General features: G+C 40.8%; 1 protein-coding gene across 1 annotated transcript in view; it reads left to right on the top strand.

Moving 5' to 3' along the window:
• The first annotated feature begins 2820 nt into the window (after positions 1–2820).
• The window catches only part of LOC111156983 (spermatogenesis associated 48), a 70250-nt gene continuing 59012 nt past the window's right edge, over positions 2821–14058 (top strand). Inside the window, exon 1 of the mRNA XM_022518166.1 lies at positions 2821–3379. Coding sequence (XP_022373874.1) covers positions 2821–3379 — 559 coding nt within the window. The remainder of the gene's footprint in view (positions 3380–14058) is intronic.

Genomic DNA, 14058 nt, shown 5'->3' with positions numbered 1-14058 from the left:
TCACTCGCCGCCGCCTACCGACCGTCCGCGCAGAAGGTCGTTAGGCGGCGCGCGCCCACCTGCCCGCCGGAAGTCGGCGGGTTGTGGGCCGGAAGGAAGGCCGGAAGGACGGGCCGCCACTTCCGCCGGGGCGGAGGAGAGGGCAGGGGAGGAGCGCGGTGGCCTGTGTCCTGGCTAGGTCTCTCGACGCCAACCGAGGGCTGTCGCTCCGTGCTCTGTGCCGACCCGTGACCGGGCCTTCGGGACCCGGGCGATGCTCAAGGGCCCTTGCCAAGGTTCTGGTGCGGTAGAAGCGCCGCGGACCCCGCCCCCCGCGCCCTTCCCTTGGAGTGCGCGTCCTTGGGCCCCGGGAGGCCGTTTCCGGAGCGGGCTGACCGGGCTTCATGAGCGGGGTCCGCCCGGAACGGCGGCCGGTGGGACCCGAGTGCGGGGGCTTGCCTGGCCCCCGACGTCCCCGGCTAACCCGCCTTACTCCGGGGATGAGTGACACCTGAGTGGGGGGTAAGTGCGCGCGCCAGTGCGGTTGAAAGGAGGACTGTGGCCCCGGAGAGAGGCCTCGTGGGCCGAGCGGAGGACGTTGACCGGGGTGCCACGCTGGGCCTGGGAGATCGCCTTTTGCCCCCGAGTTCGAGGAGGACGTGAAGAGACCCGCCCGCGTTCCCAGCCGGGACGTGCTGGGAGGATCGATCGCGCGTCGGCGGCCCTGCAGCTGGAAGGATGGGCTCGGCGGGACGAGCTACGACCCAGGGACGAGCGCCAGTGGGAGCCGCCGCAGCGAAGAATGGGGTGTGCGCGCTGGATACAGAATGCCCCACGGTGACGTGCGCCGCTCCCTTCGCCCGCGGAGACCGGCGGGACCCTTCGCCGGAGGCGCCGTGTTCCGGGAGAGGGTTTAAAGTGGACAGCCTGACCGTCTCCCCAGCCGCCTCGCTTGTTCGGTTGTGTGTCCGGAAGGTCGAAGGCCTTCGGGTGCGTGCGGATCGCAGCCCGCGCGGCCCGCTGTCCCCTTTCTGTGTCTGGCCCTTGGAAGCCAGGTTCTCGTCTGTTTTGACACCATCTTAATCTCATACGGTGCGCATCCAGGTCGCGGTGAATTTTGAAAAGAGGGAAGGAGCACAAAAAGGAGGAAGGAAAGAATGAGCAGAAAGGAATAAGGCCTCTTTCTGGACCAGGACCAGGACCGGGACAGTCCTTGAGTTCTCTGGCTCTTTTTATGCGTGTGTTAGCTGTTTGGTAGACTGTGTGCAGCACGGTTTATTCCACTGACCAGATCTACATCTTTGGAAATTCTTTCTAGTCTGTGTAAGGTTCTGAATTAAATTGTGCTCAAAGGGCGTCTGGGTGGTGCCGCCGATTAAGCCTCAGATTCTTGGCTTCAGCCCCGGTCATGAGGTCAGCGTCCTGGATCAGTCCCTGCTGATCCGCTGATGGGATCTGCTTGAGAGTCTCCCTCTCCCTCTGCCTCGCTTCTGTCTCTCCTTTCTCTAAAATAAATAAATAAAATCTTAAAAAAATAAATTTACTGTGTTTGAGCATGTTTTAGTTTGGTTTGGATCTAGCCAGCATTTCGCTCAAGACCTTGCAGTTCCTTTGAGCACATCGAGTAAATACGTATTTTACTGAATAGTGCCCAATCGCTATGTCTAGGTATATACCTGCTAAAGCTCCTCTTAATTTCTATGCACAATACCAAATGGACTTTTGACTATCATTGATTTTTTATTTCTGCCATCGAGAAGTTTATCAGTCCCTCCTACCTTCATGCACTGTGTAAATTCCCAACATTCAACCTGACAGTAGGCTCTTACACTGGAGATTGTACTTCATGTGTGCTGTAGATCTGAAGAGGGAAAGCCAAATGCTGGAAATACGCAACTAGGTTTCTCATTCTTGTTTGCATAGGTTTTGTTTTTGGTTTGGTTTGGTTTTACTCCAGATGGGTTGGTGTGAGCTGTGTGCCCAAATTCCAATATTTACAATTCCTCTGGTAGCAGTTTTCATGCAAGTCCAAATTATCTCATTGAAATGAGCTTTTAAATGACCAATACATTTTTTTTTAACATGTGAGCTAATAGTTCATACCTTATTGTAGTTTTCTGAAATGAGTTCAAAAATCCCATTGGTTTTATTCTATACATTGGAAGCCAAAAGGTAAAGTAATTTAGGGCATTTGAAAAATAAATAGTATTTTGACTATTACTTTTCTTAAAAAATAGGTCACTGAGTTAACTGAGTATAAGACCTGTTCATTCTTTGCACTGCATTTGAGTTTACATTTATTTAGGTAGTGAGTTTTATAATTTATTATATCTATAAGGTAAATACTTAATTTTTTACTCAGATACATATTTTAAAAATACATTCTCCCTTGATTAACTGCTTTGTACTCTAATGAATATCATTTACTTATAAAATATCAACTTATGGAAACATTTGAAAATAAGTAACAAATGGACAGTGGGAAGAAAACTATCATGAAAATATCACTAACAAGGCTATTTTTGTTTTTCCTAAGAATTAAATTATGACATATAGAGTAAATAGTCCAATGTGTTAGAGTTCTGGCTGTTGCCAAGCAACAAGGACTCTCTTTTGTTTTGTTTTTCTGTCCTGGTCCCTTAATGTCCTATACTTCTTTTGGTAGAGAAAAGATATTTGCCTTAAAAAAAAAAAAATCAATATTTAGAAAACCAGTTAAGTAACTTTATGTTAAATTAACCAATCCTCAATTATTGCAAATAGTGAATTTTATGGTTAAATAGAAAGGAGTCATCAGAAGCAGTTAATTTACAGTCATCCAAAAGTCTAAAGAGAAAGGCCATGGATGTGGATTCACAGTACACCCCTGGAAAGATAAGTATCTCTGAAAGGTCCATCCTTTCAGGAAAGAAGGCTGTTGAGAATACAGATTACCCACACTACTATAATCTCTTAAGGAAAATGAACATGCCTTTTGTGAAGGGAGTTGAAGACAGACATAACTATGGCAGAATTGAAAAGAAATGCAACCCTACTTTTCTTAAATTTCACCCTTCTCCCCCTTCAGTCTTGCCGGACTACCATTTACACTATCCTTATCCCCCACCATATGGGCGAGATTATCCATTATTTCCACTTCGGGATGATGTGCCCTTGGGTGATTCCTGTTCAGGGTTTTTGAGTCCTGGTGGTGATGCTGACTTAAAGCCTGGCATTGGCAGAACCATACCAAGTCTAGTGGACTTCAGTGATGTGAAACCACAACATCGAGTTCCCAGGCCAGACACAGGATTTCAAACAACACTGAAAAGACAAACCATTTTATTAGAAGAACTAAAACAGGACAGGAGATGGAATTCCAGGGCAATACCAGACATTTCCATCAGAGCAAGACTTGGAGGTAACGTGACATGGGCTTTATAATTTTTAAAAATTCAAACAAGAAAGAAGAGCATGGATATAAGACTGACTATTCAGCAGAAAATTTCACATAAAATTATGAAGAACTGATAAGGAACTCTTATTTTTAAGTCATAGATTGCAAGGAAACACTAGCAAGAATGATTAGCCTTTTATAAACCTGTTTGTAAAAAAAAGTAGTTTTTTTAAAATGCATTAATTAGGGTAAGTGACCAACACAAAGTGTATATCAGATAATTTATTCTAGACATATGGATGACCTAATTTTTCCACAAGGCCATGTATGTTTAGTTTTGATAGTTGTGTAGCATGCCTCCATATCTGTTTGTTTCCCTTGAAAAAAACAAATCTACTGGTGCTTATAAAGTGCTAGGTCACAGGAGCTGAAATGAAATGGGCAGGTAGTTGAAAGTAGATTTGGGGGTCTGCTAGGAAGCAACCCTTCCATAGCCCTGGGCACAGAATCAATGATCCCTTACTGATAGCTATACCTCATGGTTTCTCCATGAGAACTCCCAGAGAGTGTCACTGGCCTGGTGCAGAAAGAGTGAGAAACACTTCCAAAGGAAAGCCACATGGAGTATTTTTGTATGGAAGTGTGTCTGGCAAGCAGGTTAACATCTTTGAGTATGTGGAAAGGAAAAGACCAAATGCTGCAGCAAGAGATGCTACGCTTCCTCTAGTGCCAGACCCTCACCCTCCTCCACTGCTCTTAGGCACCTGGCCATAGACTAGAGGCCTGACGAGACAGTATGTGGAGAAACAGTGACACCACAATTTGCTGGAGCAGTGGGGATTCATGGTCCCTGCCATTTCTCCATGAAGAGGGGCCATAATCACTTGGGACCCGGAAGGGGTAAGAATAAAGGAAAAGAAAATAGGAATGAAGGACCCCTCTTCCCAGCCCCACCCTGCAGACACCCACTTTTGAACAGGCAGAGGAATTTGGAGAGATAAAAGCATATGATAAGAATTATGCTTTTAATTTTGCACTTCAGCTGTGGACTTAGCACATGTCCTTCAGGAAACCCCTCAGTTTGGAATTTCCATATAAAGGGTATGAATGAGGTTCAACGACCTATTTTTTTTTACATTAATATTTTTTTATTATTTTTTTTATAAACATATCATGTATTTTTATCCCAAGGGGTACAGGTCTGTGAATCGCCAGGTTTACACACTTCACAGCATTCACCATAGCACATACCCTCCCCAATGTCCATAACCCCACCTCCCTCTCCCACCCCCCCCCAGCAACCCTCAGTTTGTTTTGTGAGATTAAGAGTCACTTATGGTTTGTCTCCCTCCCAATCCCATCTTGTTTCATTTATTCTTCTCCTACCCCCTTAACCCCCCCCCATGTTGCATCTCCACTTCCTCATATCAGGGAGATCATATGATAGTTGTCTTTCTCCGATTGACTTATTTCGCTAAGCATGATACCCTCTAGTTCCATCCACGTCGTCGCAAATGGCAAGATTTCATTTCTTTTGATGGCTGCATAGTGTTCCATTGTGTATATATACCACATCTTCTTTATCCATTCATCTGTTGATGGACATCTAGGTTCTTTCCATAGTTTGGCTATTGTAGACATTGCTGCTATAAACATTCGGGTGCACGTGCCCCTTCAGATCACTGTTTGTCTTTAAGGTAAATACCCAGTAGTGCAATTGCTGGGTCATAAGATAGTTCTATTTTCAACATTTTGAGGAACCTCCATGCTGTTTTCCAGAGTGGTTGCACCAGCTTGCATTCCCACCAACAGTGTAGGAGGGTTCCCCTTTCTCCGCATCCTCGCCAGCATCTGTCATTTCCTGACTTGTTAATTTTAGCCATTCTGACTGGTGTGAGGTGGTATCTCATTGTGGTTTTGATTTGTATTTCCCTGATGCCGAGTGATATGGAGCACTTTTTCATGTGTCTGTTGGCCATCTGGATGTCTTCTTTGCAGAAATGTCTGTTCATGTCCTCTGCCCATTTCTTGATTGGATTATTTGTTCTTTGGGTGTTGAGTTTGCTAAGTTCTTTATAGATTTTGGACACTAGCCCTTTATCTGATATGTCGTTTGCAAATATCTTCTCCCATTCTTTGAGTTGTCTTTTGGTTTTGTTAACTGTTTCCTTTGCTGTGCAAAAGCTTTTGATCTTGATGAAATCCCAATAGTTCATTTTTGCCCTTACTTCCTTTGCCTTTGGCGATGTTCCTAGGAAGACATTGCTGTGGCTGAGGTCGAAGAGGTTGCTGCCTGTGTTCTCCTCAAGGATTTTGATGGATTCCTTTCTCACATTGAGGTCCTTCATCCATTTTGAGTCTATTTTCATGTGTGGTGTAAGGAAATGGTCCAATTTCATTTTTCTGCATGTGGCTGTCCAATTTTCCCAACACCATTTATTGAAGAGGCTGTCTTTTTTCCATTGGATATTCTTTCCTGCTTTGTCAAAGATTAGTTGACCATAGAGTTGAGGGTCTATTTCTGGGCTCTCTATTCTGCTCCATTGATCTATGTGTCTGTTTTTGTGCCAGTACCATGCTGTCTTGATGATGACAGCTTTGTAATAGAGCTTGAAGTCTGGAATTGTGATGCCACCAACTTTGGCTTTCTTTTTCAATATTGCTTTGGCTATTCGAGGTCTTTTCTGGTTCCATATAAATTTTAGAATTATTTGTTCCATTTCTTTGAAAAAAAATGGATGGTACTTTGATAGGTATTGCATTAAATGTGTAGATTGCTTTAGGTAGTGTAGACATTTTCACAATAGTTGTTCTTCCAATCCAGGAGCATGGAGCATTTTTCCATTTTTTTGTGTCTTCCTCAATTTCTTTCATGAGTACTTTATAGTTTTCTGAGTATAGATTCTTAGCCTCTTTGGTTAGGTTTATTCCTAGGTATCTTATAGTTTTGGGTGCAATTGTAAATGGGATGGACTCCTTAATGTCTCTTTCTTCTGTCTTGTTGTTGGTGTAGAGAAATGCAACTGATTTCTGGGCATTGATTTTATATCCTGACACTTTACTGAATTCCTGTACAAGTTCTAGCAGTTTTGGAGTGGAGTCTTTTGGGTTTTCCACATATAGTATCATATCATCTGCGAAGAGTGATAGTTTGACTTCTCTGCTGATTTGGATGCCTTTAATTTCCTTTTGTTGTCTGATTGCTGAGGCTAGGACTTCTAGTACTATGTTGAATAGCAGTGGTGATAATGGACATCCCTGCCGTGTTCCTGACCTTAGCGGAAAAGCTTTCAGTTTTTCTCCATTGAGAATGATTTTTGCGGTGGGGTTTTCATAGATGCCTTCGATAATATTGAGGTATGTGCCCTCTATCCCTACACTTTGTAGAGTTTTGATCAGGAAGGGATGCTGTACTTTGTCAAATGCTTTTTCAGCATCTATGGAGAGTATCATATGGTTCTTGTTCTTTCTTTTATTAATGTGTTGTATCACGTTGATTGATTTGCAGATGTTGAACCAACCTTGCAGCCCTGGAATAAATCCCACTTGTTCGTGGTGAATAATCCTTTTAATGTACTGTTGAATCCTATTGGCTAGTATTTTGGTGAGAATCTTCGCATCTGTGTTCATCAAGGATATTGGTCTGTAATTCTCTTTTTTGATGGGATCCTTGTCTGGTTTGGGCATCAGGGTGATGCTGGCCTCATAAAATGAGTTTGGAAGTTTTCCTTCCATTTCTATTTTTTGGAACAGTTTCAGGAGAATAGGAATTAGTTCTTCTTTAAATGTTTGGTAGAATTCCCCTGGGAAGCCATCTGGCCCTGGGATTTTGTTTGGAGATTTTTGATGACTGTTTCAATCTCCTTACAGGTTATGGGTCTGTTCAGGCTTTCTATTTCTTCCTGGTTCAGTTGTGGTAGTTTATATGTCTCTAGGAATGCATTCTTTTCTTCCAGATTGTCAAATTTGTTTGCATAGAGTTGCTCATAGTATGTTCTTATAATTGTCTGTATTTCTTTGGTGTTCGTTGTGATCTCTCCTCTTTCATTCATGATTTTATTTATTTGGGTCCTTTCTCTTTTCTTTTTGATAAGTCTGGCCAGGGGTTTATCGATCTTATTAATTCTTTCAAAGAACCAGCTCCTAGTTTCGTTGATTTGTTCTATTGTTTTTTTGGTTTCTATTTCATTGATTTCTGCTCTGATCTTTATGATTTCTCTTCTCCTGCTGGGTTTAGGGTTTCTTTCTTGTTCTTTCTCCAGCTCCTTTAGGTGTTCAACGACCTATTTTAACAAATAAGTATTTTCTAATCTATTGGAAATGCCATCTAATGAAATACAGTATTACCAAAACTCATGTAATTTTGCATTGAACCACTGATGAGTCCAGGTTGGTCTTGCAGACATAGAACATCTTATTGATTCCAACTCTGTGGAAAAGAGCTTGAACTCACTCTTTCGCTAATGTTTCGATGTAAAATAATAGTCAGTGTCCAGGATATGTCTTTAAAGGAACTGAAGTTGTTTTTTTCTACTAGTCCTATTCTAGACAAGTATACCACTTTGCTTGTAAGCAGTAAACACTAGCCTAGTGTAATTTTAAGAGCAATATTTTAGTTTGTAAGTTTTCCTAAGATTGGACTCTCAAAACATTATTATAGCAAATTAGAAGTTGAAGAAATAATTTATTAAAACTAACATACAACAAAAATAGAATTAATAGACTTTACATCAACAATTCAGTTGAAGTATAGGACTTGCTACCCAGATCAGTACAACAGAATTCTATAGACCCTCTGGGCTCAAGTCCTGATAGAAGGTTTGCTTGCACTATGACACAGGGCTCTTTATGCCTGTGTATCCATATTTGTAAATTCATGTACTAGTAATACTTCATAAAATGTTAGTGGAGACTATTTAACATAACTCACGTAAAGATATCTGACATGAAGGAATGCACCAATTAATGTGAGCTATTAGAAAGTCTAGAATTTTCAATTCCTTGGCAATAAGAGTACTTCTCTTATAAAACTGTAAGGATTAAATGAATAAAAGGTAGAGCTCCTAACAAAATTACTGGAACCTGGTTAAAGCATTCAATTAATAGTAGCTCTTTAATATTAGCTGTTATAGTTTCAAAGAGTAATACTGGTGGCCCATGGATTCAGTTCGATGTAACTTGTCCTAGGTTTTCAGTGATTTTGTAGATCTTAGAAATAATCATTAATTATAAATAATACTTTCAGTTTTTAGCAAACCTAAATACACACAATTTTGAATACATTCTGATAAGAATGCCTTTGTAAAATTAATTATATCACACACCAGTATGCTTTTCAGTGGGGTTTCATAAATACCAAAAAGAAAGCATAAAAGATTATATTGCCAATTTCTTGTCTTATTCCAACTTTGTCTGGACAACTGGATTCAGTACATTTTTGTTCTTAGTTGGCTTTCTTTCTCAGATACCAATCAGGTACTCTAAACTTACCCTAATTATATTCAAACCTTTCATTGGTCTTTTTGCCTCTTTTTACAGCAGATGACATGTCTTCCTTATCACAGGAAAAATAAAGGTTGTCACATCCCTGATTTCCCTGCGCTCAGGTTCCTAATATAAATATTCATAACTCTTTGTATATCTTCCTGTTTTTTTTTTTTCTTTTTTAGCCACTGTCTCAGCTCCAGTTGCTAAAACAAATCACAGACTGGGTGCCTTAAGCAACAGGCATTTATTTAGGGTGGGAAATCCAAGATCAAGCTACCAGCTAACTTGATTCCTGCTGAGAGCCCTTTTTCTGGCTTGCAGAGGGCCTGCTTCTTGCTGTTTCCTCACAGGGCAGAGTGAGACACACACTCTGGCCTCTCTCCCTCTTTTTATAAGAAGAGTAATCCTATCATGGGAGTCACAGCCTCCAGATGGTATCTAAACCTAATCCCCTCCCTAATACCCCCAAACTTCAAATGTCATCACTTTGGGGGTAAATGTTTCTTTTTTTTTAAATTAATTAATTTGTCGGGGGGGGGGGAAGAAAGAGCATGAGCAGGGGGAGCAGCAGGCAGAGGGAGAAGCACATTCCTCGCTGAGCAAGGAGCCTGATGCAGGGCTTGATCTCAGGACCCTGGGATCAGGGCCTGAGCCAAAGGCAGACAATTAACCAACTGAACCACCTGGCCATCCCATAAAAGTTTCAATATGTGAATTGGGGAAGGGGAGGTCCATAACAATCCACCATTTTTAAGTGTATGGTTCATTGGTATTAAGAGCAATCTTCACCACTGTTCATCTCCTTAGGTACTTCTCATCTTAAAAAACTGAAACTCTGTACCCATTAAATACTAACTTCCTATGTCCTCCCGTCCTCCCAGTCCCCGGCAATCACCATTTTACTTTCTGTCTCAGAGTTTGGCTACTCTAGAAACCTCACGTAAGTGAAGTTATAAAGTATGGGTCTTTTTGTGACTGGCTTATTTCACTTAGCATAATGTCTTCATGGATAACAATGTCCATGTTGTAGCATGTATCAGAATGTCTTTTTAAGGCTGAATAACTTTCTTTTTTATGTATATACTACATTTTGTTTATCCGTCCATGGACACAGGTTGCTTCACGTTTTGGCTATTGTGAGTAATATTGCTATGAACATAGGGATTCAAATATCTTTTCGAGACCCCACTTTCAGTTTGATGGGGTATATACCCAAAAGTGGAATTGCTCTTTTACATGGTAATTCCATGTTTAATGTTTTAAGAAACCACCATACTGTTTTCCATAGTGGCTACTCTGTTTTAAATTTCCACCAGAAATGCACAAATATAACTCCTTGCACTCAAGGAATAAACCTCACTTGGTCATGGTGTCTAATACTTTCAATGTGCTGTTAAATTCTGTTTTTTAGTATTTTGAGGATTTTTGCATCAATATTTATTAGAGATATTGATCTGTAGTTTTCTTGCAGTGTCTTTGTCTGACTTTGGTATCAAGCTAATGTTGGCTTCATAGAGTTTTTGATTATTGATTCTCCTTATTAGTTACAGGTCTGTTCATATTTTCTGTTTCTTAATGATTCAGTCTTGATAGGTTACATGTTTCTAGGAATTTGTCTATTTCATCTAGGTTATAGAATTTGTTAGTGCACAGTTGTTCATGGTACATTCTTATCCTTTTTATTTCTGTAAAATTGTTAGTTTGCAAACTCAAGAGTTCTTTGGGTGAAATCCAAAATTGGCCCTCATACAAGGAAGGCAAAGAGAGAACAAAGAAAGAGGCAGGCCACTCGAGATGGGTAAGTGGCAGGGTTAATAAGCAAGAGAACTTATATACAAGGCTTGTCTTGGGCAGCTACAAGACAAGTAGATCTCTACACCTGGCCATTGGAACCCTAAAAGTTTATAAAAGACCTTCACAGGGTTCAGTCATCTATACCATCCAGATGGTCTTAACAACACCTTACTCTGGGCTACATTCTTAAAACAGCTCCTGCTGGGGGAATGGTGGGCAGAAGGTCCATCTGAAGGACAGGGGAGTAGATGAGAAGCCCCCCCTGCCCAAGTCCAGCTCACAGGAAGTAACGTCCTCTTGATGGCCTCCTCCAACAAAAATCATTTGTACTGTCCCCTTTATAATTTGCGATTTTAGTTTATTTAAGTCCTCTGTTTTTTTCTGAGTCATCTGAGTCTAGCTAAATGTTTGTCATTTTTTTTTATATTTAAAAAAAAACACAACTCTTGATTTCATTGATTCTACTGGTTTTTATTTTTTCCCCTTCTCTATATTGTGTATCTCTACACTGCTCTTTATTTCCTTCTTGCTAGTTTTGGGCTCAGTTTCTTTCTTTTTTTTTTTTCACAGTTTTTTAAGTTATAAATTTAGGTTGTTAATTTGAGATCTTTTTTTCATTAAGTATTTATACCTACAAACTTCTCTCTTAGCTCTACTTTTGTTGAATCCCATAATTTTGTTGTATTGTGTTTTTGTTTTCCTTTGTCTCAAGATAATTCCTAATTTTCCATGGGACTTCTTTGGTTATTTAGGGGTATGGTATTTAATTTTCACACATTGACTTGTAGTTTCATTCCATTTTATCAATTTCTACTTTGATTCCATTGTGATCAGAAAATACACTTTTCATGATTTCAGTCTTTTAAAATTTATGAAGACCTGTTTTGTGGCCTACAATATAATCTGTTCTATAGAATGTTCCATGTGCATTTGAGAAAAATATTGTTTCTGCTTGGGTATTCTGTTGGATGAAGTGTTCTGTATATGTATTCTCTGTCAAAGTATTGTTTGACTCCTCTATTCCTTACTGACCTTTGTCAAGTTGTTCAATCCGTTACTGAAAGTGGAGTATTGAAGTCTCCAACTATTACTGTAGAGTTACTTCTCCCTTAAATTTGGTCAATATTTGCATCATATATTTTGAAGGTCTATGTTTGGTGCAAATAGATAAAGTAGAAAACAGAAAAGCAGAAAAAAATCAACTAAACCTGAAACTGGTTCTTTTAAAATAACAAAATTTACCTAACTTGAACTATATTGAGAAAGAAACCTCAGAGAAGACCACTAAAAACAGTATTTTGGATGTTGAAAACATGTATTTCTAACCGTTAGAGGAGAGAAAACACATGAATAAGAAAATAAACATAGAATAGTCCTTCAATCTTTCTTTTAAGGTTTTGTTTCTTTAAAACTACATTACGGAAACGTTTTATAATAAGAATAATAGGGCCTATGGAAAAATATGGTTCATGGCAACTGTTCCACACTCACTCAGTTTCATGAGATACACACAAAACCAACTCACGATGAAAGTATCACAGTCTCAAACATGTTAGATCTCTACTACATGAAGAAATGGCACAGTACTTTCCTTGACAAGGGACTTGACATTTGTTTGGTAGCATGAGAGTGGTGAAGTGAGATTGTGGATTACCAGGAAGAGGGTGTGATCACTGGTCCCAAAGGTGGCCCTCGGTGGTTCACTCCTTCCTGTGTGTTCCTGCCACCCCTCCTGCCATGAGATGAGGTCTGTTTCCTTCCCACACTGATTCTGGGCTCTACCCTATATTAGCAACCATGCTGCAAGTGGAGATTTTTCTTTTTTTTTTCCACATTGGGATAGGGCCCCTTGGGATTCCTTCTCTGGATTCAGTCACTATTTTGTGAAAAATTCAACATAGGCCCATAAGAAAAAAAAAAAAATAACAACAACAACAACAAACAATTCACTGGTCAGGAAGCCCAGCTGAGATCCCTGGTAATAGTCAACACCCACTCACCAGCCAGTGAGTGAGATAATTTTGGACATCTTGAGCGATCCCAACCTACGCCACGTGACGTAGGAAATCCTGACTAGCTTCAGAGTCCTGGGAGACAATGAATGGTTGTTTTAACATACTAGCCTTTGAGGGGCTTTGTTTCATGCAGTAGATACTGAAACAAGGTAATGGAAATGGCATCATCATACTCAAGCGTGAATGTCCTCACCCTGGGGTGCTTAGCTGTAATCTGTTGTCCTGTTCCCTATCTCCTACTCAGGTTTAAATATCAAGTTCTAAGTTCTGTTTTTTTCTCTATTTTCCTCTTTTTCAAAGCTGTTGGCAAAGTAGTCTGCTGGAGGGTATCCTTCAGCCAGCTGGGTCACAGAATTATCTTTATTCTCAAAACTGAAATAATCATGGGATTCAGCACTGCCTTTCTCACTTTGCCTTGATCTCTTGCCTCTGCTTCTATATTTTCTCTTGCTGCTGGTAAGAAAAAAATGATGGCCAAAACCCATTTACTAGCTCCCGGTTTTGCGAGAAGACTGGGCACACTCAACCAGTTTTCTTTTTTCTTTCTGGGTTTTTTTTTTTTTTCAATTAATTTAACTTTATTTTTTAAGTGTTCCAAGATTCATTGTTTATGCACCACACTCAGTGCTCCATGCAATATGTGTCCTCCATAATACCCACCACGAAGATCACCCACCCTCCACCCCCCTCCCTTCCAAAACCCTCAGTTTGTTTCTCAGAGTCCACAGTCTCTCATGGTTCATCTCCCTCTCCGATTTCCCCAACTCCCTTCTCCTCTCCATCTCCTCATGTCTTCTGTGTTATTCTTTACGCTCCACAAATAAGTGAAACCATATGATAATTGACTCTCTCTGCTTGACTTATTTCACTCAGCATAATCTCTTCCAGTCCCATCCATTTTGATATAAAAGTTGGGTAGTCATCCTTTCTGATGGAGGCATAATACGCCATTGTATGCATGAAACATATCTTCTTTATCCATTCATCTGTTGAAGGGCATCTTGGCTCTTTCCACAATTTGGCTATTATGGACATTGCTGCTATGAACATTGGGGTGCATATGGCCCTTCTTTTCACTACATCTGTATCTTTGGGGTAAATACCCAGTAGTGCAATTGCAGGGTCAGAGGGTAGCTCTATTTTTAATCTCAACTGGTTTTCTATTCAGGATCTAACCGCCCAAACCTGCAGTGTCTGGGGGAAGTCCACTTGAAGCTCATTTAGAATCCGGTTCCTTGCATTAGAGGTGTCGGTTTACTTGCCTCAGACAGCCAGGGACTCTCTGCTCCTGGAGACTACCCATGCTCCTCCTCACATGGTCTCCTCTGTCTTCCACAGTGGTGTGTCAAGACCTTCTCAGACTCCAACCATTCTGACTCCCCCTTTATCAAGGTTAAAGCAAATATT

The sequence above is a fragment of the Enhydra lutris genome, unplaced genomic scaffold (genome assembly GCF_002288905.1).
Source record: "Enhydra lutris kenyoni isolate GAN:26980312 unplaced genomic scaffold, ASM228890v2 scaffoldscaffold51, whole genome shotgun sequence".
Lineage (NCBI taxonomy): Eukaryota > Metazoa > Chordata > Mammalia > Carnivora > Mustelidae > Enhydra > Enhydra lutris.
Note: the sequence above shows the minus strand (reverse complement) of the source record. Positions and strands in the feature narration are given on the sequence as shown.